Source organism: Haliaeetus leucocephalus, unplaced genomic scaffold (assembly GCF_000737465.1).
Source record: "Haliaeetus leucocephalus isolate CR32 unplaced genomic scaffold, Haliaeetus_leucocephalus-4.0 Scaffold646, whole genome shotgun sequence".
Taxonomy (NCBI): domain Eukaryota; kingdom Metazoa; phylum Chordata; class Aves; order Accipitriformes; family Accipitridae; genus Haliaeetus; species Haliaeetus leucocephalus.
The window spans coordinates 2,506,692-2,527,319 of NW_010973082.1; the positions used below are offsets into that span (position 1 = coordinate 2,506,692).

Below are 20,628 nucleotides of genomic sequence, written 5' to 3' on the forward strand. Positions count from 1 at the left end.
TGCTGCCTTGTCCCCCCTGCCATTAGCAGTGAGAGCAAAGCTTCCACAGCCCTCGGTGTCAGCTCCTGCCTTCAGAAACAGCCCCCTTTTATGTCCCCTCTGCAGCCTCCCAGGTAGAGATATGCCTGTTTGTTCCTCTGGCAGCCACAGGACCACAGGAATGGATGATAGTTTGCCATCTCACAAGGATACTTGCCTTCTGTAGGCTGCAATAGCCTCAGATAGAAAGCCAGATTCTTGGGTTAGTTCCTTTATATGCTTTAGGTTGAGAGTGGAAACTGAAGTTGTGCCTTCACAGATCACTGTACCAGGAACTACCCGTTTCCCCTACCTGCAGGGACTCTTGTTATCACCTGGAGGCCTTCAGATCTGAACTAGCAGGTTTTTGTCTTGTCTTTGCAGCTCCCTGGCAATTGGAACTACAACTGGATACAGGCTTTTCTCCTTAAGTTCTGTGGAGCAACTGGACCAGGTCCATGAAAGCAGTAAGTCTCCTATTTCACAGCAGTGGAATATTGGCCAACAGGCTTTACCTGTTATCACTGCACTTCGGTCTGCCTCGAGGGAGTGATTCTGCTCACTGCTGTTGCAGAGATGGCATCTGTTTCTGCTGTATCCATATCAGGAAAGGAACGGGTTTGGTTATTGCCCTCTGCACAGCAGCCTTTAGAGCTACAGCCCTGGAGAAGCTTCTGAACAGTCAGCAGTACTTTAACAAAGTTGAAGGACTCCCACAAGCTTAGAGTCTGGCTTCTTTTTCACTGCTGTCAGTCTGACAGCAGCAGTTTGTCCTGCAAACCAACATTCAGAGGTAGTTACCACTAGCATGTTTCAGATACACAGACAGGAGATCGCAGACTCCCAGCACAGATGCTGGATAACATGCAGGCTTTTAGTCCAAAGTGGTATTTGCAAGCAAGATGTTTTTAACAGGTTTCCCATGTGAGAAGGTCATTCACAGCAGGCTTTCAGCTATTAGCTGCACTCAGATCAGCATGTAATGCACTTAACAGCCTGAAACAAGTCAGGCCTCATGGAGCATGTGCTCTAGTCTGGTTCAGGCCATGGCCAGAAGTGTTTCAGCTGAGATGCACTAAAGAGACACCTCACAGCTGGAATATGCTACTCTCTATCCAGTGGCTATAGAAGGAGCCTCAGCAACCAGCCATAGCTGCGTCATCTGGAGCAAAGTCCAGGCTCCTTTCCTCTTTGTCTCACAGGGTAACGGAGCTGCTATATAGCAGCAAGCCATAGACTTATATTAAAAAGTATTTAGGGGTTTGGATTGCCCCGCAGAGTCAGGCCAAAGGGAAGCAGATTCCTGCTGGTGACACACTCAAGGTGATGGGTTGAGACATGAGCAGACCCACATCATGGCTGTGGATCAGTCCTTTTACCTGCAACGCAGCACAGCCTCAGCACTGAGCACCATTCAGGGCTACCTACACTAGAATTCATGGCCCCTGGTGGTTTAGGTACAGGTCCACCAGGGCCATTTTAATGGTGCCTCCTCAACACAACAGGAGTCATCCCAAACCTGGTCTCTGCAAGACATACCACACCACTGGTCACCACAGCCATGCTAGAGCTCTCTAGAGACCACAACCCCAGTGACAGAGAGAGCTTAAACATGTCAGCCTTCCCTAAAGAGGCTGGGAGAAATCAGACACCATGCGGAATAAACAGTGAGTTACGCACAGCTTGTTCCTTACATCAGCAAGCCCTAGCCTGTTCACTCCCTCCAGGAAAATCCCTGACCAAGTTTGGTGAGCTCCTACTTTTTATATCCCCTTCCCAAGGATTAGCTTCAGCTGGAGGGCCCTGCCCAGGAGAGACACAACAGCACTGTCAAAGGGGGCTGGCTTAAATTCTGCCTTCATGGGAAGGTTCGTTAACCCCTTCCTGCTCTGACCTAAATGCTTTGTGCCAGGTATGAGAAATTTTTAACAAAAGCAGATGTTGAACACCTTAGCATTGAGCGTTCCAACCCGATTCCCTCTTGAGTTGAGTCTTACTTGTTGCTGCAATCAAACCAATCATAAGCCAAGCTAAAGACTCTTGTCTTGCTTTCCTTCTGTGCCCAGATGAAATCCCAGATGTTTACATTGTGGAGCGTCTGTTCTCCAGCAGCCTTGTGGTTGTGGTCAGTCATGCCAAGCCACAGCAAATGAATGTCTACCACTTCAAGAAAGGGACAGAGATCTGCAACTATAGCTATTCCAGTAAGATACTGTCCATCCGGCTGAATCGTCAGGTAAGAGGCTGGGGAAAGGGGTTAGCCAGAGTTGTCCCACTCTAGCTCTTTGCTGGTGTTGACTTTCCAGCTGGGACCCCGCTGCCTAGCAGAGCAGCGGCAGCCTGGGTAGGTTTGCATGGAGGCTGTGAAGTGGGACTGGAGGGATACGTACCTGTCCTCTCCTACCAGCTCCACTTCAGCCTTGGTGACTTCCGACAGAGGATATCATCTGCTGCAACTATTTGCTTCAGTAAAATGAAGCTAAGTCCTTGTTTTCGTAGCAGTTACACAAAGGCTTTTTGTGGTCTGCCTTCTTGCCTATTCAGCATGCAGCTCTGCCAAAAACCCACCTTTTCATCTTCCTCCCTCCCTTGGATTCTACGTCCTGACTTCAGGCCCACCTCTGCCATCTTGGTTGCAAATGAGACCTTCAAAGTTGGTAACAAAACCCAGGAGTAACTTGAACTCCATGGATGAGGCGAAAGGCTGCTTCTCAAGTACTGCTAGCAGCCTTGTTTTATTTTTAAAGGCATAGAAAATATTCAGGCCACTCTAGAAGAAGGCTTTGAGAGTGTTACTCTCTGAACTAACATAGCCTCATGCAGCCCTGAGCCCTTTGGGAGGATTTTAAGTCATCTTTTCTTTTTGTCCATAATTATTTTCAAAGTATATGCCATAAGAAGCAGAGGACATTTTACAATGAAGAAATAAGCAGTCTGTGTAATTGTATATAATCAGGCTCTCCTCAGTTAGCAACAGTGAGTCCTGCAGTAAGGCTCTCCCATAAGGAAACTCTGGGTTGAGTTTCCAGTAAAGCTGTGTTTGACCAGAAGTTCCTATACTACGATTAAATCTTTCCTAAATTGATTTTTTTCACTTAAACTTACAATGGAGCTGGCAAAATAAGGACTTCCTTTGAATTGCAGATAGATGTATATGTATAAAAATAAACTGGGAGGTTCTGCTTAGCAGCTCTAGGAGATTAGTGTGAGAATAAAATAAGTTCAGGCTTTTCCCCGTGTGCTGCTCTGCAGATTGCCTGAAGATGATGCATAGGCCCAGCCTTGCATCCGTGTTCCTTGGCTGCTTTATGAGCTTGGGTTCAAATCCTGGGCTGAGCTCATCCTCTAGCAGTAACAGAGATACATCTGGAGAGATTTGAAGATGCTACAGATGCCTGGGTAGATAGAAGAGAAATCACTGTTTCAGTCTATGTTCAAGATTTAAACTGGTGGCACTGAGGTTCTGCATGCGCTGTGACATTTGAACCCCTTACCTGGGCTTCTATATGAAAGCTATACTTCATTAAAAGTCCATAGAAGGCCAAATCCCATACAAGGCATTAACACAGGAAAATAGTGGCAAATAAAACAGGAACAGGTCTCAAAACAAATGGCGCATGTTTTGATTTGATCTCTCTGTGAAAAAGTCCTCGTTGTGCAAACAAGCAAGTCCCTCGGTTGTTGTTGATCCGTGGGAATTCTTTGTTCCAAGCTCCATCATAACTCTTAAGCGTGTTAAGGTAGATCATGATTTGTCTCAAAGTGGGAAATAAGGCTGTGCTGTGGGACCGATGAGAAGCTCTCCCGTAACCTCCCTGGGTTTTCATTCACTGCCAAAACCCTCCTGAGCTCTTTGGAGGGGTTTGATATGTTCTTCTGGCTGTGTCCATACCCAGCACGTTTAAGTCCTCAACATACAACTCAGTTATCTAACCTGACTTGTGTCAAACTGAAGTACTAAAGAAAAACACTGGTGAGCAGTAACGTTTTGTAAAGATGCAGTGCCTTGAACCCTGTGTAGCAATCACAGCACCAGGCAACTTGTCTGAGGCTCCGTCTCTGTGCACCGTGAGGATAAAACCCGTTCCTCATCTCAGCAGGGTTTACACTGACGTTAGCTGCATGGAGGGCAGGAGGCAGAGAACCAGCCCGCTCCAACTTGTGGTGAGCTTGTCCAGGCCTCCTTCGCCTGTTCACCTCCCACGCCCATCACTTTCCTGGATTTTGTCCCTGTCACTGCCAGCATCTTTTGCTGCAGCTCTGGCTGCTGCTTTGCCATCATCTGGAAACCTCCCTTCACCTGTACATCAATAGCAGCGCGTTTTGCAGTTCTGGGAAAGCACATGGTGGCTTTGCCGAAATCAGCTGTATAAATATTACTCTGACGGTCTCTGCTAGCAAGTTGATGGCTGTTACTGTAGAAAAGGCAAAGTCTTCCTGGAAATGCAAAATGGCTCTGACACAGCCCCAGATGCTGTGGTTAGCAGGAATAGAAGCGGGAAAGAGTTTGATCCGAGAGTAATGGTGGAGCAAGGCAAAGATTTTCTAATGTGGGTGTTTCAAGTTACTGACTAAGCTCCACATTTAGTTACTAAATAAGTGGCCTCATTTCTAAAGAGGTGGAGGCTTCCTGTACATGGATTTGGGTCCTCCAACTTCAGAGGCCTGGATGGAGCCTGGCCTTACGTTTTTATTGGGAGGTTTTCAGTGCTTCTGGACATTTGGCACTGACGTAGGTGGAGCTGTGTGTTCACTGGACTTAGAAAGCACAACCCTTCAGCCAGATCCAAAGCCTGGTCCCAAAAAAAGCCTCTACGCAAAATGCCTCCATGGTAACACACAGAGATCTGGACCAAGCCGAGACACAAAGCGGAGTGGTCACAGAGATGGTGGCCCAGTGCTAAGGTTACAGCATTAGGCTCCCTTTTTTCCTTTCTGCCTTTTCTCCCCATCACTTGGCAGCTCCTCTCTTAGCAGCTGCCTCTTGGCTGGGTGGGTGGGTGTTCCTGACAAGTTCAGTAGAGGAGGTACAAGCACAGGAACTTGGAAATACCCTACCCATCTGCCAAGATGGTGTAAATGTGACTGTCCCTGAACAAATGTTTCCCAGCCCAGTTTTTATACAGTTCTGCAGGGCACATAAAGCAGAGTCTTGCCTGCTGATGCAGAATGGGAAAAGAAAGAGTAATTTGCTGAACAGATGCATTAGGTTTAGCAGCAGTGGGAGGCCCATCGCCTAAATGTTCGCTCCCAAATCAGGAAAAAGTTAAGGCAAGGGGCACATAGTCCCATCTGTTGGCATACTGACAAGCAGGATTGGCAGCCTTTCTGCTGCCAGGTCTTTATGATCAAAAAGTAATTTGCTATCAACAGAACTGCAAAGAAAAGTTGGGATAGGAATAGATGGTAATCAAGGCCCATGGTAGCGTATAATCCTGATGTGTCTTACTGTTCCTGGGGTCTGTATCAGCTCTTGAAGTAGCAGAGAAGAAGTCATGGTGTTTTAGCTGCTTTCTAAAGCAAGACCAGATGCAGGCAGCTCTCAAAAGCAGAGTCATACAAAATCAAAGGTTGTCCAGTGAGAGGGGATGGAGAAGCAGAAGAGATGATCTTTCTGTTACATTTCAGTGCGTGAAGAATTCCTGTTGAGTTTTTCTAACAGTGAAGATTTGGGTGTGTGAACTGTGGGAGCAGCAGGCCGAGGCACCGTGCCCATGCTGGTGAGGTTCTGTGCATGTCCCTTGTGTCCTTGCAGAGGCTGGTTGTTTGCCTGGAGGAGTCAATTTACATCCATAACATTAAGGACATGAAGCTTTTGAAGACTATTATGGATACGCCTCCAAATACAACAGGTAAGCACGGAAAAACTGTGTGAAAAGGAGAGATTAGCTCTGCAGGAGCTTTGTAGAGCCACAACACTTGTGTTAGAATTTAAACCAGCCTGTGGCTTGTGAATCCTAATTCAGCATTGGGGAGCCAGAAATGAATGGATGTAGTCAGTCACGCTTAGGAGAGCAGACACCTTGCTCTGTCCTGAGCAAAACCCAGCTCTGTCCTAGGCAAATGTGTCAAAGGAGAGCAGAAACAGTCAGCATGGTTTGACTTCACCTCCCAGGTTCGGTCCCTTCCTGTCCTCACACGAGATGTCTGTGCAGCTCACAGCTTCCCGCAGTGTACCTTTATTCTCTTTCACAAGCGGAAAGCTGTAAGGCAAGCCAGAACCGCAAGTTTCCCTCCACATACAGGACAACTTGCAATTCTCCCTCTGGGGCTCCCTGCCCTTCCTTCACCGTGCCCTGTGTCAGAGAGTCCCGCGGTGTTTTCGTTCTCCAGGTCCGGAGCCCCGCTTCCCCGCGCTGCTGGCATGAGTCAGCTCTGCAGCGTCATGCCATGCTGCAGGGCTCTGCGCTCCCTGCAGTCCTGCGGTTAACCCAGGTTCTCTTTTGGCCATGGAAATGCACTGCTCTGCTAAGGTAGAAAGCTCCTGTGATTACTTATGGGCTTGGGGTCAGCTCCCAAAGTGATTAGCACTATGAAGATCACCCAGGGCAGAAAACGCAGCCAGGCACAGCACTAATTCCCTGCCAGGGAGCTCCCAGGAGCCCAGGCTGCCATCTGATACTATTCCATATATGCTACAAACCCAAGGGGCAGGGCAGGTGGCTGCAGAACAGATCCTCTCTGTGTAGCGTAGAGTGAATCCGGCTTTCCTGCTCATGGGAGAGGAGCTATTTTTAGCCGCAGAGAGGGAAACTTGGCCGAGTGCCTGCGGCAGCGCTGCCGTGCGTTGCTGTGATATCCCGGTCGGTCGCAGGCTGCAGCGTCGTTTCACGGGTGGTTGATCGGGAAGTTGCTGATGTGCTCACGCCTGACTTCTGGGCTTTCAAGGGACGCTCTTCTGGCGGCTCCCCTGACCTACTTCAGGTCTCAACAGATGGCCTCTCCATGTGGATTAAACATACTAAATACTGCAAATATAATTAAAGTTTAAAACCTTCCCGAGAAAGCCCAGCAGCAGCAGGAAGGGCAGGGGTACCCAGGCCTGAAGCTGTTCTGCAATGGGGCCGAATGATCAGGTCATGGTTTGAGATCAACAGCAATCAACGCTCACCGAGCCAGGACTAGGCTGCTGCGGATCACAGGACTTCATACCGGCTTAATTTTTTAAAACCCTTTTACTGTAGCAGCTGTCACTGAAATGAGCTGAGTGACAAGCGCTGTGCCACGCGTGTTGCCTTTCTCCCTGGACCATCTGCTTTGGTCCCAAGCCTGACCCCGAGGGTAGGGTGTCCAGGAGGCCGAAGCAGTCCAGCCTCACCACTCTTTACACAACCCTTTTTGGAGCAGGGATCTGTGCCGGGGCGGTGTAGGAGCAGACGGCAAGTGTGCCACCCCCGCAAAGTGTGCGCCCTGGGCACAGTAACACCACGACAGTGAGGACCAGGATTTGCTGCACCACCAACAGCCGGTGGCACTGAGATCCCTGGCCTTTCCTGCCTGGGACGCGGCTCCCGGTCCAGCCTCCTCCACGCAGGAGAGGAAAATGCCCATGGTGGGCGAGCCTGTTGTTTTTCATGTGTGCTCAGGCACGTTGTTTTTCATGTGGCTCATGTCAGGGGCAGGATTTGCACCGAGGAGGTCACGGTGCTCATGGTGACATGTGTGCCACGAGGGCACATCTCAGGGATGACTCCAGCTTTGGAAACCAACTCACATGGCTCCTCACAAACCCCAGATGTGCCTGGACCTGCTAGCTTGGGGGCAAGGCCAGGCTTCTTGGATGCAGTAGCTTTTTTCCATGCAGCTCGAGGAAGCCTCCTGCGATGTGGCATTCCCAGAGCTGCCATCCTGAGCAGCACCAGCCTGCCTCCTCCCTCCTGAGCCTGCCACTGCATGCACCGAGCCTTGTCAGGGCTGTGGGGCTGCCGAGAGCAGAGGAGCATCTTCAAAGGCTGCCCGTGTCCCTTGTGATCCTTGTTCTTTGTGCGTCCCTGAGGTCAGCCCAGTACACTTGCATCTGTGTTTTCCCCTGGCCTGGCTTCCCGTCTGTCTCTCCCAGCCAGGCGCGGAGCAGAGGGAGCGGGTGACTCACAGCAGCCGCTCAGAGCTTGCTTTGTTTAGCTCCAGCGTTCCCTAGATCCTCCTCTTAGAGAAAGGGCTGCGCTGATGCCCCTGTGCTGCCTGGGCCAGGAGAAGACCATCCTGAAAAGCCAGGATGCTCATCACGAGCAAAGTCTCTGGGCTATCTTTGCCTTCCTCCTATCCCTCTCTCTTTGGGTGACTTTTAATTGCCTGCACTTCACTGCTGCTGCACCTCTTCTCCCCGGTGCGCGCTGTCCCTGGCATGATGTAAATGCCTGTGATTGATAGGGAGTGGATCCCTAGGGCCCCTGGCCGATCCTGCAGCTCCTGGCTCCGCTGCGGTCTCTTTGTTTGGTTATAAACAATGACCTAAAACGAGAGCTTCAGCCGATCCTTCCCCGCTTGCTGGGCCTGGGCCAGGGCCGTGTCCTGACACAACGGGTTGCACGGCATGTGTGCGTGCGTCTGCGCATATACGTGCACGCGTGCGGGTGTCCTGTCTGGGGAGTACGGCGGCATCCCTGGCAGCCTTTAACCCCACGGCTTCCTCCACACGTGGGACTAGGTGGGACCCCCCCGGCGGGGGCCAGGAAGCTCAGGTCATGCCGAAGCCTTGAGTTGGGTTTGGGAGGACTGTGAGCACGCAGACGTGGCGCAGGAAGCAAGTGAGACCCGTTTCTGTATGTGACAGGATTCACCGGGATGGGTCCTCAGCCAGCGGCAGAAATGAGAGGCAGGAAGAGATGCTCTTTTCCAAGGTCACCTGGGGGACAGGCGGATGGACGTCCCCACACACACATCCATCCATTCCTGTCTCATCCTGTAACTCCTCACTTTGAAAGGGGCATTCGGGAACCTTTATGCTCATGTTGGCGTAGAAACAGATGGCTATTAGGGGGACAGTTCCCTCTGTGGTTAAAATTTAGCTAGGTTCAAGTTCCTTGTCAGCCGGAAACTCCCTGCGCAACTGTGGCATTTGCTTTGTCTTTCTCTGCTTCCCTTTTCCATTCCGAGAAAAAGGAAACGACACTGCCTGGCCCCACAGCCACTGCCTTGCCATGCCAGTCTTCACATGCCAGGCTTCACGCCGGGGCTGTTATCTGTGCTGCACTGCTCATCCGAGCTTCTGACCCAGCACCTACACCCTGCGCACATCTGGAGGTGCCCAGACGTGCCTGGACACGAGTCCTGTTAGCCCTGAGACCAAGATGTCCCTTGCTGTGTTTCACGCACCTATTCTTGCCTTCTCAAAGGAGACGATTAAGGGGGAGAAGCCAAGAACGTGCCCAAAAGCAGGACCTGGGCTCCTTCTGAGCGGGGTTTGGGGAGGACGGTGGCAGGGAGAAGGGAGCCGTACTGTCCCATGCCAGCAGGTGTCCCCACGGCCGAGGCATTACCCGTGCACTGCCGGCCTGTGCCCTGGTGCAGGACACTGCCCCAAAATGAGACAGAGCCTGAACCCCCTGCCGTGTCCGTGGCCCCGTTTCTGCTTTCCGTCCTCCACCAACAACCTCAGCTGCGTCCTTCTCGCCTTGCCAGGTCTGTGCGCTCTCTCGATCAACCACGCCAACTCCTACTTGGCTTATCCCGGCAGCGCAACCAGCGGAGAGATAGCGCTTTACGACGGAAATACTTTGGTAAGTGCGAAGCTTGCCCGTTTGGATACCGGCAGGCACTAAAAACAAACAGAACCACAGCAGAGCCAACAGGGCCTTTGGGAAGGATGAATAAATACACTCCACCGAGCTAGGCTGCAAGGGAATTGCCCGGGGAGGCACGTTCCCCATCCCCCTCGCTTGGATGCCGCGCGAAGCAGACAGCCTCTTTAGATCAGGACATCTATCTCCCAGTACGGGATATTAAGGGAAATGTGACCCATGACCCTGCAGCCCGAGGGCTGCTGCCAGGCTGACACAGGGGTTCCTACAGCGGGTTCCTATAGGAGCTTCAGCAGCGTATCCCATGGGAATGATGTGTCCAGGGTGGCTTAGGGAGGGTTGGAGCTGCTCCAGGCACAGCACAGGACCTGGAGCATCTCCTTTGTCACACCGCGGGCTGGAAGAGATGCCGGACCCGAAGTCACGGAGAGGGCGAGGTGTCCAAAGCCCCCTCAGGAAATCTGTCCCTGGCTGGAAGCGGGGTCATGATTATCTGCTGTTTATGCCAGGGCTTTGGATTACATAAGGCTGTCGCTCTGTACGTGCAGTGGGAGCTGAAGATCTGCAGCAGGGGAGGAGCAGAGCACAAGGGGAAAACGCGCTGCTGCTGTGAGAGGTACTAGCGAGGGCCTGGGCTCCCCGCAGGCATCAGGGTGGTGTCGCTGCAGCAGGATTTGCTGTACAGCCGAGCGAATTGCAGGGAGGCCAGCTCTGTCTCTGCAGAAAGAAATGCCAGGCTTCGGAGAGGGCACAGTTGCGATCCCGCAGCCTGGAGGTGTGGGGAGCTGAGGACCTCTGCCCCTGAAATGAGGTTTCTGTAATCACAGTGGCCGTAGTAGGTGGGGAGTGAGCTCAAGGCAGGGCAGAGATAAGAAATTCTGAGGATGTTGAAGGGATACCATTAAGTGCGATACGATCCCATGAATCCGTATCGACAGGCCTGGATAGGGTGCGAGGTAGGGAACGCCCTGCCCTTAAACAGTCCAAGGAGCAACATGTCTCTTTGCACTCACATTACCTTCTGCCCTACAGAAAACAGCTTGCACGATTCCTGCCCATGACGGGCCTCTGGCTGCTCTTGCCTTCAACTCCACTGGCTCGAAGCTGGCAAGTGCTTCCGAAAAAGTGAGTGAGCGCTGCTGCGAGCACCCTCCCTGCTGCCTGTGCTCTCTGCCTGGGGCTGGCAGGGGGGGTCCCAGCCAGCTCTGGTGCATCGGCTGCCTGGAGCACGGAGATCAGGACCTCTGAGCTGCCTGTTCTTAAATGCGGCTAACAGAGGAGGGGCACTAAAAGGACTCTGACTTGTAAGAGGCCAGTGTATCGGGTTCAGATTGACTCCGGCTGGCAAACAGGAGGGGCCTTTACACATCCTGAGTTTCCTGGGTGTGTCAGAGAAAGGGCTTACGCTCTTTGCCCTGCTCCTGTGTGATCTTTCCATTTGCATTTTTTGCAGGGCACAGTCATTCGTGTATTTTCCATTCCTGGGGGGCAAAAGCTCTATGAATTCCGGCGCGGGATGAAAAGGTCAGTTCATTCTTCTGTCGGTGACAAGTACACAGAGGGCTCCCGGAGCAAAAATGTAAACAGAGGGACAGGGCAACGTCAGATCCTGGTGGCTTTGGCATCTTTTGCAGAAAGAAAACAAGAGTGAACGTATCAAATAGAAATGTCATTGTGCCAGACAGCCACGCTGCGCCCAGCTGCCTCCGGCAAGTTTAGTGATTCAATTCAGTGTGTCACAGAACAGGGCAATTGCAGAGAACAGAGGTAGATTCAGTCCATTTACTCTGTCCTTTCTTGTTTCTTACTTGAAATAATGAAGTCCCCAAAGTTATCAGCCCAACTCTTGCCCTCTCAAAGGAGGTGCTTGGAAGCTACTAAGTCATTTGTGCAGAGCCCAAGTCTCGATGGTGGGAATGGGCTGTTGCTGCCCTTCTGCAGGCTCCCTCAAATATTTTCAGTAGATCCATTCCCGACTTTTCCCTCTTCCCCATCCCTGACCTGCCTGTGATTTTACACCCACTTCTGCAAGTACAAAAACTGCCGTGACCAAGACACCCTGGCCCTGCTGAACCTGTGCCGGAGGAGATGCCGTATGGATCCCACTATCCAGTGCTTTGGATAGCTTCCCTGGCTTTTGCAGTACTGGAAGCTTTAGCTGCTGTAGCAAGGGCAACACAGATGTTCACTCCACAGACAGCTCTGTGAGCAAGGACATTTCCACCTCTCTGGCTGTTAAGTCACTAGCTCGAGGCTACCCCCAGCTCTGCTGAGCAGAGGGATTAGGGAAATGCTAGTCAGTCAGCCCACAGGCTTGGCAGCAGCCAGGCAGATGCTCCTCACCGTGTATGGGTCTCCTTCCTCCCTGTCCTCTTCTCTGTGAGCAAAACTGAGCAGTTCCCCTGGAATGGTATGCCATGAAGTGACCAGTCCTGTCTTTGCTTGGCCCTAGGTATGTGAACATCAGCTCTCTAGTGTTCAGCATGGATTCCCAGTTCCTCTGTGCTTCCAGCAACACGGAGACCGTGCACATCTTTAAACTGGAGCATCTCACTGACAGGTGAGGGGTTTAGCCTGGGTTAACCCGCCTGGCCCAAGGGTGTCTCTGCTTCAAAGGTTTGCCTTTACACTGCTGGCCTCCATTTCCTTACCATGTGCTTTCCATGAGCAATACCAGCTGCAAACTGTCTCTTCGGCTTTGTGTCCCAAGGGACTCATTCCTTGGAAAAGCTACAGGCTGCATCCCTGCTGTCACCCTCTCCAGGCCTGCTCTGGGTTTATTAGCAGCCACTGTCCCGTACCTCCTTCCCACGTATCCAGCTAGGCTGGTGCCCAATGTGTGCGGGTGCTCCGAAGAAAGCCTTCGCGTATCTGAGATCAGGATCGTTTTGTCTGTTCCTGGTCTGTTTTGTCACACTGATTGCAGTAGCACCACTGATACTGCTTTGTGACCCCCTCAGCCGGCCAGAAGAGCCTCCAACCTGGAGCGGTTACATGGGAAAGATGTTCCAGGCTGCTACCAACTACCTCCCTGCTCAGGTATCAGGCATGATGAACCAGGATCGAGCCTTTGCCACTGTCCGCCTGAACATCTCTGGACAAAGGAACATCTGTGCCCTCTCCACGTATGTACTGACGTCTGCATCCCCCCTGCCACGCCAGCCCGTGCAACTATCTCTGCAGAACACCATTGCTGTGGCCCCTTATCTTGGACCCGCACCTGCAGAGCACGTGGCATGGGTGCGTGCTGTATCTGTGTGTGAGCGCAGGTGTGTTTGGACTCATGATGCTTTTCTTTTTAGGATTCAGAAGCTGCCTCGACTGTTGGTGACTACGTCAGATGGACATCTCTATATCTATAACCTGGACCCACAAGATGGAGGGGAGTGTGTCTTAATTAAGAAACACAGGTAACTATACCTCCAGAGACATCTGACACAGAGGCTTATCTTTTAAAAAATTAAGGGAAATTTCACCTGAAAGCACAAAATAGAGCTGTAGGAGCAAGAATGTTAGAACTGACTTTGTGATTTTAGCTGCCTGATCCAACAGTTGTGGGTGGGAACCATGTCAGCAGGCAGGGATGTGGGGCTTCTGGCAGGAGAAACCAGAGACATCTCAGATCCCTAGGCAGTTGTGGGACATCTCAGCTTAGACAGCAGAGGTGGACAGGCTATGCCTTTGAAGACGCCTCCAGCAGCAGAGCGCTGACCACCGCAGTGGCAAGAGAGCAGAGCACCTTCTCCAGGTGTGAGTGGGTGCTGGAGAGCTGACTGTGGGAATGGGATGGTGTGGAGTGACGCTGGGAGCTTCCGTAAACAAAAACCTGCACAGATGCATGCCTGCAGGCAGGCAGTGCCACAGCAGAGTCTTCCGTGCTGCTGTTCAGTTTGTATGCAAGTTTGATTAAGCACGTAACCCCCCCGCACACATCTGGGCTACTTGGCTCCAGATGTGAAGCCTTTGGGGTGGGGTGCGATGTAACATGTGCTCTAAGCTGGGAGGTGGCTGACAGCCAGGAAAATGCCAGCAGTTTTTTGAAAAGCCACAAAACAACGGTACTTCAAAGCTGCGCTGTCCAGCGTGCTCCGGCCGCCCCACCGCCTTCAGACACTGCTGACGCCCGCCTGCTCCCGTCCCGAAGCAGCCGTCCAGAGCTGGCGGGCCAGCTTTGTATGTGGGTTCCTCTCAGCATCAGAGGACTGAAAAGGGCCCTTGGGTCATGAGTTAACGTTACATCATACTATATCTCTGCTCAAACTCCGTCCTAAACTAGCCAGCGCTGCTTTTCCCATCTAGTCCGCTCCTGTTGGAAGCCCTTCGGAGCCCCCTCTGTGATTAGAAACACTGTTTGCCTTTGTAACCTAAAGCTTTTGTGGTCAATCTGTTCTCTTCTATTCTTGTGCCAGCATTGTCCTCTAGCCGAAGTAGTGCTTTCCCTATCTGCTGCTTCCCCCCCTGCTTTACTTGTAGAGCACAATGCTCTCCCCCTCTGCAGCGCTGTTAGGGCTGCAGGCAGTGCCTAGATGCAGTGATGCTTCAAGGAGACGTAGATGCATATGCTTGTCTTAGCCGGTGCTGGGGGGAGGAACAGTTGGGATCCCAACTAACTCTTCTCCCCTCTCTTGCTCCTGTACAATTAGTCTGCTTGGCTCAGGAAAGATGGAGGAGAACACAGAAAACGACCTTCGGCCTCCATTACCTCAATCTTATGCAGCAACTGTAGCCAGACAAAGTACAGTGCCTTCAACTTCGACCATGCCGGGTAAGTATCCTGTCTGCCCTTCCTCAGGCAGAAACAAGAAAGCCACCTGGGGCAAAGTGGAAAGTCTCCCAACTTCCAAGGGTTCAAACAGAAACACCACTTGTGCAATGGAGGCTGGGGCAGCAGGACTCTCTTGAGCTCACCTGGTTCATCCCCTGCCCCAAAAACAGGCCAGGCATTTTCTGCTCTCCTTCCCGGGACCCCTTACCAGCGCTTCTCCTCGTGCAGAGCTATACCACAAACAGGCCCACCGGCAGAGCAGTAACCACATCCAAACTTCACAGTTTGTCAGACAGCAGCTGCTGCCAGGCTGGTTTCCAGGAGTTGAAACCGTGGGTGTAGAAGTCAGATCTCACTATTTTTGTAGCAAGATCACTACAGATTCTCCTAAACCTGTTACACCTCACCCTAATGAAGCTAGCACTAAATTGTTGCAGGAGAAGGCTGGGGTGACTATCACATTATATTCCCGAGTCTTAAGGTCCACATACAGATGTAGATCTTATTCTGAAATTGGTGCTTACATTCATGGCGGGAAGAGGAAAGCTTTTGCCACAGGAGCTAGCCATGTAGTCCATTCCCTAATCTGTAGTGTCAACAGAGATACCTTTCTCTTCCATAGTCCCCCAGAGCTCTGCCAAAAAGCCAGAGAAAGCAGCTCTGTGCTAAAAAGGTGATAACATAGTGCCTCCGCTGTTTGTTTCCAGCCTCCTTCTATCCATTCATCTGTAACATTTTGTATTTTTACTTGGACAGGTTATTCGGAGGACGGTGGTGCCCTGCGAGGAGAGGTTATCCCAGAGCATGAGTTTGCAACTGGACCAGTGTGTCTTGATGACGAGAATGAGTTTCCTCCTGTGAGCATTCGGGACCCCTAAAACTGCAGTTCAGCCCTCATGCTAAGAAGAAAGTATTAACCTCTTACAGAAGAGATACTGTTGCCCCCACCTTGTCCCAGCTCACTGTGAAGCCTAAAATAACTAATTAAGTTACAGGGACAGTGCCAGGAAAAGTACACCCCCACTAAATGGCAGCTAGGGATGGGGCAAAGAGGATCAAACCTAGTAATGTGAGATGGATCTGAACAAACTATTTGAATGAAGTGCAGATGCAGCATGACGTTCAGATCCAGATCTGACCTTTGTGCCTTGCGCAGATTTCTAGCATTACCAGGAATAGCTTTAACTTGAACAATACCATCACATAGAAATAAAAATGTAATACTCCCTGTTGCATTTATAGTCAGTTGTATTAGTTTACAGAATGCAACTGGCACATACCTGAACCTCACCAGTCTCTTCATTTCCAAGCTAACTGAAAAGAAAACTCCTTTTCCATGTACAAAGATGAAAGGTATAACAGTTTTAAACCATTTTATGATTTTTATGTGGCACTTTCTCAGTTACTGTTGGAAGAAGATGCTGGCTTTTTAAAATCTAACTTAAGCCTGGCAGTGTCTCTCCTGCTCCTCTTCCTATTACACACGCATTTATTATGTTAAGTATCTAACCCCTAAATGGACAGATGTTGGTACTGTGCTATGATCTGGTTGTAATCAGCGGTGTCTTCGTAATAGTAATGCATTAATACAGCAGAATATTGTAATGGATTTCAAGTTGTAGACTTGGCAGAGTTTTGAATCCCTTACTCAGTTTTTACATATCCTGCTGTTGGAGTTTTGCCTGAAAGGGAGGAAGTAAAAACTTTTATCGGGATCCCAGGATTTGTTCCATATGCTGAGGCTGACCTCTGTGAGGCATATTCCTATTAACTGATGCAAAGTGTTATTTCGATAAAAGATGACTAGCTCATGACTCCCTTTGAAACAACACTGCCTAAATCCAACTCAAGTTGCATAAACCTTAGACCAATTCTCTTTTGTTACCTGTAACATAACCTGCTGCAAACCGAGAACAAGAGTTTTCTAGTTGTCTGACTCCGTTACCCAAGAAGGATATTTAAAATGTCCCTCCTCTGGTCAAAGTCGTGTGGCCGCGGAGAAGCTGGTGGCCCAGGCCCCTGGAAGGAGCAGCAGGGCCAGAGAGAAATCCTTTGCTTCCTTCTGATGAACCTGCTCTTGAACATGTGGTTTGGGGACAAGCAAATGCCAGCAAGCAGGAATCACGCTGCTCCTGAATAAGCCTTCCTGCTGGGACTATGCCGTATAAAAGCAGCCCCAAACCCCTGCTGTACAACAGCAGGCGCTTTATTAAATGAACTTTGATCTGTCAAAATCCTGTGCTGTAATTAACCTGACAGAGCAACTTACATGTGTAACGTTAGGGAGGAGGTGGTGTGGGAGGGAAGGCGCTTTCCAAAAATACTCCCTGATAAGGTGGCTTAGCAATTGGAGCTTCCAGATAAAGTCTCTGCAGCTAGGACGTCGGTTTTGCCCCTCCGTTGCTGACAGTAATGTGTTTTGCATCTGGTCTACCAGCTAGTGCGGCGCTGGCTCCTGCTGCGTTAGTGCGTACAGAGAGTTGGTCGGGATGTTTTGATGCTCTGAATTTCACTGAACTTCGCTGTTTTCTCAGCACTGAGATGTTCGGTCTGAGTGACGCATTCGAGGGGGGTTTCAAGCATCGGTCACTTCTGTGCGGAGAAGGAGGGAGAGAAAACCTGACCTTATCCAACAAAAATGTTTTGACAGCATTCTGCTTTGCGGAAACATGGGAAGGGTTTTGTTTGTTTTCCAGTGTGCAACAAAAAGACCTTTAAAAACCTCAAAACTTGTGACAAAATGGAATATTCACCCACAGCCCACGCCACGAGTATGGCTTTGAACTTAGACATACTTTTGGAGAAACAGCAGTGCTCAGACCCAGCAGTTCCTCTCCATTTTGAAACATCTTGCCTTCCCTTGACCTCAAGCAAGACTTCAGAGGCTCAGCTGTTAAGAGCGAGGAAAAGCAGCTTCAGTCTAACATAAAATCTGTTGCTGACTGTCAAAAACTGCCTGTTCATTAAACAGAAGGAGGGACAGATCAGAGAAGAGAAGAGAAGCCCAAGGAGGGTTCATAAAAAATGGCCTCAACAAGAGCGAATGTGGATGTTGCTACTGATTGTGCCAGGACTGCTGAAGGATCCTGCGTCAAGAGGTTAAACAAGTTCAGTTACGTCTCTTGCTTGCATTGATGGGGTGGATTAAGTGCTTTCAGGTCTGCTGTTGATCTTACGCAGAAAGGACGCGGGTGTTATTGAGATGGACAGCGGGCTAAAGCCTCAGGTGAGGAGGTGGTGCCGTGCTGGAGACGTGCTGGGAGGAGGCTGCGTCGCCCTTGCTCTGCGTGGTCAGAAGGCTTTGTGGGATGGGAAGAGCAAACCCAGCTCTGGCTGTAAACGATTGCGGCGATTACGGCTGTTTTCTGGTTACCTGCCTGAGCAGCTGCCGCTTTTCTGTGGGTTTATTGGTGTCGGTGAGGTATCCAGCAGTGTTTGGAGCTGTTGGTGTGTGCTTCGGGTCAGGCAGGGCACTGCTTGGCCAGCTTCACTTTTGGGAGCCACCATAGTGGCTCTCCCCACACAAGGCATGGTCAGAACAGTTTTGGGGTAGTGCTGTGAGGCTTGACAAAAGAAATCCTACAGGATTCAGCAAGCAAGATGGCCTGTGTGGACCTGAGGAATGCAACCAGGGGATCTTCTTAAAACTTCTGGGATTCGGTAGGAAAGGTGATTTCTTCCAGGAGATTGCTCGATGCTTTTGCAGGCATACGTGATCCGTCCTGCATTTGGCTGCATGCTGAAGCTTGTCATCTTCGGGGCCAGAGTTGATGTGAAGACTTTATCGGGAGAGCCATTTCATTAAGTCAGGCTAGATTGCATACAGCAGTCAGCTCTTCAAAGACAGCTTCCCCTCACCGATACACAGGTAGTCTTTAAAAAACATCCTTCCACATTGATTTTTGGCTACCTCCAAAACTGTTGGGGCAGCCTGCCTGTGCTGCCAAAGGATGCTGCTGCCTGTGGCTCCTGCCTGCAGCGTTGGTTACAGGGTGCATAGGGCAGAACGAAAACTCCTCCTTGCTGCAGCTCCCACTCCTGCCTGCTCCCTGGAAGGACAAGCAGGAGCAGGAGCTCCAGCAGCCCGTGCACCACGGCCTCCCTCAACAGCTCGACATCCCCGCCCTGGCAGCGCTGCTGTCTGCAGGGGGGAGAAATGTGTGCATGGGGTCCGCACACATCCCCGCTGCTCCAAACCACGGATCTTAATACAAGCAACCGGGTTGCAGATGAATCTTCGGCTCCATGGGACCGGTATTTGCCCAAGTTCCTCCTCACTGTCTGCTGGATGGTGTTTCAGTCGTTCTGTTGCGCGGATATGCGACACTAATGATTTTTAAGTGATTTTTTTTTTTTTTTTTTTAACAGCTGGCTGTTAGCAGAGGAAAGGCCATAGATTTTGCAGTGAAGCTCTACTAATAATCGTGTTTCACGGGGGATGAGCAAGTTTGGCAGACCCTGACTGGCCTCTTCTTCCACACAGCAGCTCCCGCCCTGGTAGCTCAGACAGGCATTTTGGGCAGCTGGGGCTTGCAGGATTAAGCCCAGCTTATCAGTACATTATCTGAGGTCCTTTGGGAAACATGCAATCCAGGGCCAACGTTTTGTGCTTCGGAACTGGGCAAGCGATGGTTCTGAAGCCCATGGAGAGACGGCTCCCAGGAGGAGGAGCTGACACAGACGCTCCTGCAGCTGGGGCTGTGGGAATCGCATCCGAAATGCTGGGAGACGCAGGTCACGTCTAGCAAGGCTGGAGCTGATAAAGGGGAGAGCTGTGCCTTGGCTCACGGTTAGTGTCCGCAGAGGCACATCTTACCCCAGGGTCTCCAGCCTCGTCCCGTGGCACGAGCAGCTGATGTGAAGTGGTTCAGGGTCCTCGCTGCTGCCTATTCTTCTATGCGCCTTCTTTACTCTTTCACTCAAAGGTTTTTCTGATACTTAGGCTAGGCTTCTCCTCACCTAAACCAGTCTAACATGCAGGTGTTTAACTCCGGGCACCATCTGGAGAGCCTGGAGAGACACGGTGATGCACGGCACGCACCCTTCCCCTCCCGCCATGCCAGGAGCTGAACTTTTTAGGAGGACTTAGCCAGGCAAACGGACTTCACCCCCAGTAATTGAACTCCTGCAAGAGTGGTTGTGCTCAGCCCAATGCCAGCTAGAGGCAAGACACACTTATCACCAAGCCAGATGGTTCCTGTTCCCAAGACTGTAAATTTGGGGAGGGGGACAGTAAATAAATAAACTGCTCACAAATCTGCCTTTGAATGGAAAGTAAAACACTGCAGGACATCCCTCCCCCTTCTCCTCCCATGTGCGTAAAACCAACTTGAAACACACCCTGTTGCTGGGAAAAGTAAGGCCGTTCTGTTTTGATTTTGGTAGATAATCTTGTGCCGTGGAGGTCAGCCGGGCAAAGTGAAGAGGTCATGATGAGAAGCAAACATCCGCGCTTAGGACAGCTGCTGGGAAGTGCTTTGGAAAAGCCAGGAATTTCGAAGAACAGATTTGTGAGTCCCCAAGACGAGAAAAAAAAAAAATCCAAGGTGGGCCACTGCTTTTTCCTACAGTATGTTTAAGTGAATACCTGGCCCCGCTAGTCCCTTGTTTTAATCCGTGTCTGGGTGGGGTGTCAATGTACTGTATGCACATCGCTATATTTAACAAACTATGTTAGAACCACAATGTAAATGCTAATTTAATCAGATTTGTATGTAACCAGAATTTTATATACCCGTTTTACCCTTTTCTAATTTATGCTGGTTTATGTGTATAAATGTACTTATAGGAAGATATATTAAACTTATGTCTTTGTACAGTATATACATACTATTTTACCCAGGCAAAGTATTTTTGCAGTGATATTAGAGAAGATGCCATTTGCTATGTTTAAAGACAGAATAAAGTCACGGTCTGTCCCTGGCAGCTCACTGCCCGTGCTCCTGCTGTTCTTTGTGGGGCCCTAAAGATGTCAGTCTTGATTAAGTTTTATGAGTGGGAGAGTGGGTTTGGGGGGCTGGTGCAAGGATGGCTGCTCCCACACAACCCGACCCACCTGGCCAAGTCCACTTACAGCTTGTCCGAAGAAAGATCTGCGTGCGTAAA

The 20,628-nt window shown here is 50.6% G+C and overlaps 1 protein-coding gene across 1 annotated transcript in view; it reads left to right on the forward strand.

The window, feature by feature from the left end:
- Nucleotides 1–20,448, forward strand: part of WIPI1 (WD repeat domain, phosphoinositide interacting 1) — a 31,242-nt gene extending 10,794 nt beyond the window's left edge. The window contains exons 2-13 of the mRNA XM_010578735.1: nt 403–485; nt 2,085–2,254; nt 5,774–5,870; nt 9,640–9,737; nt 10,791–10,883; nt 11,212–11,282; nt 12,211–12,318; nt 12,719–12,883; nt 13,061–13,168; nt 14,402–14,523; nt 15,280–15,380; nt 19,909–20,448. Of these exons, the coding sequence (XP_010577037.1) occupies nt 403–485; nt 2,085–2,254; nt 5,774–5,870; nt 9,640–9,737; nt 10,791–10,883; nt 11,212–11,282; nt 12,211–12,318; nt 12,719–12,883; nt 13,061–13,168; nt 14,402–14,523; nt 15,280–15,380; nt 19,909–19,956 (1,264 nt within the window). The 3' untranslated portion in view covers nt 19,957–20,448. The remainder of the gene's footprint in view (nt 1–402; nt 486–2,084; nt 2,255–5,773; nt 5,871–9,639; nt 9,738–10,790; nt 10,884–11,211; nt 11,283–12,210; nt 12,319–12,718; nt 12,884–13,060; nt 13,169–14,401; nt 14,524–15,279; nt 15,381–19,908) is intronic.
- Nucleotides 20,449–20,628: the final 180 nt, after the last annotated feature.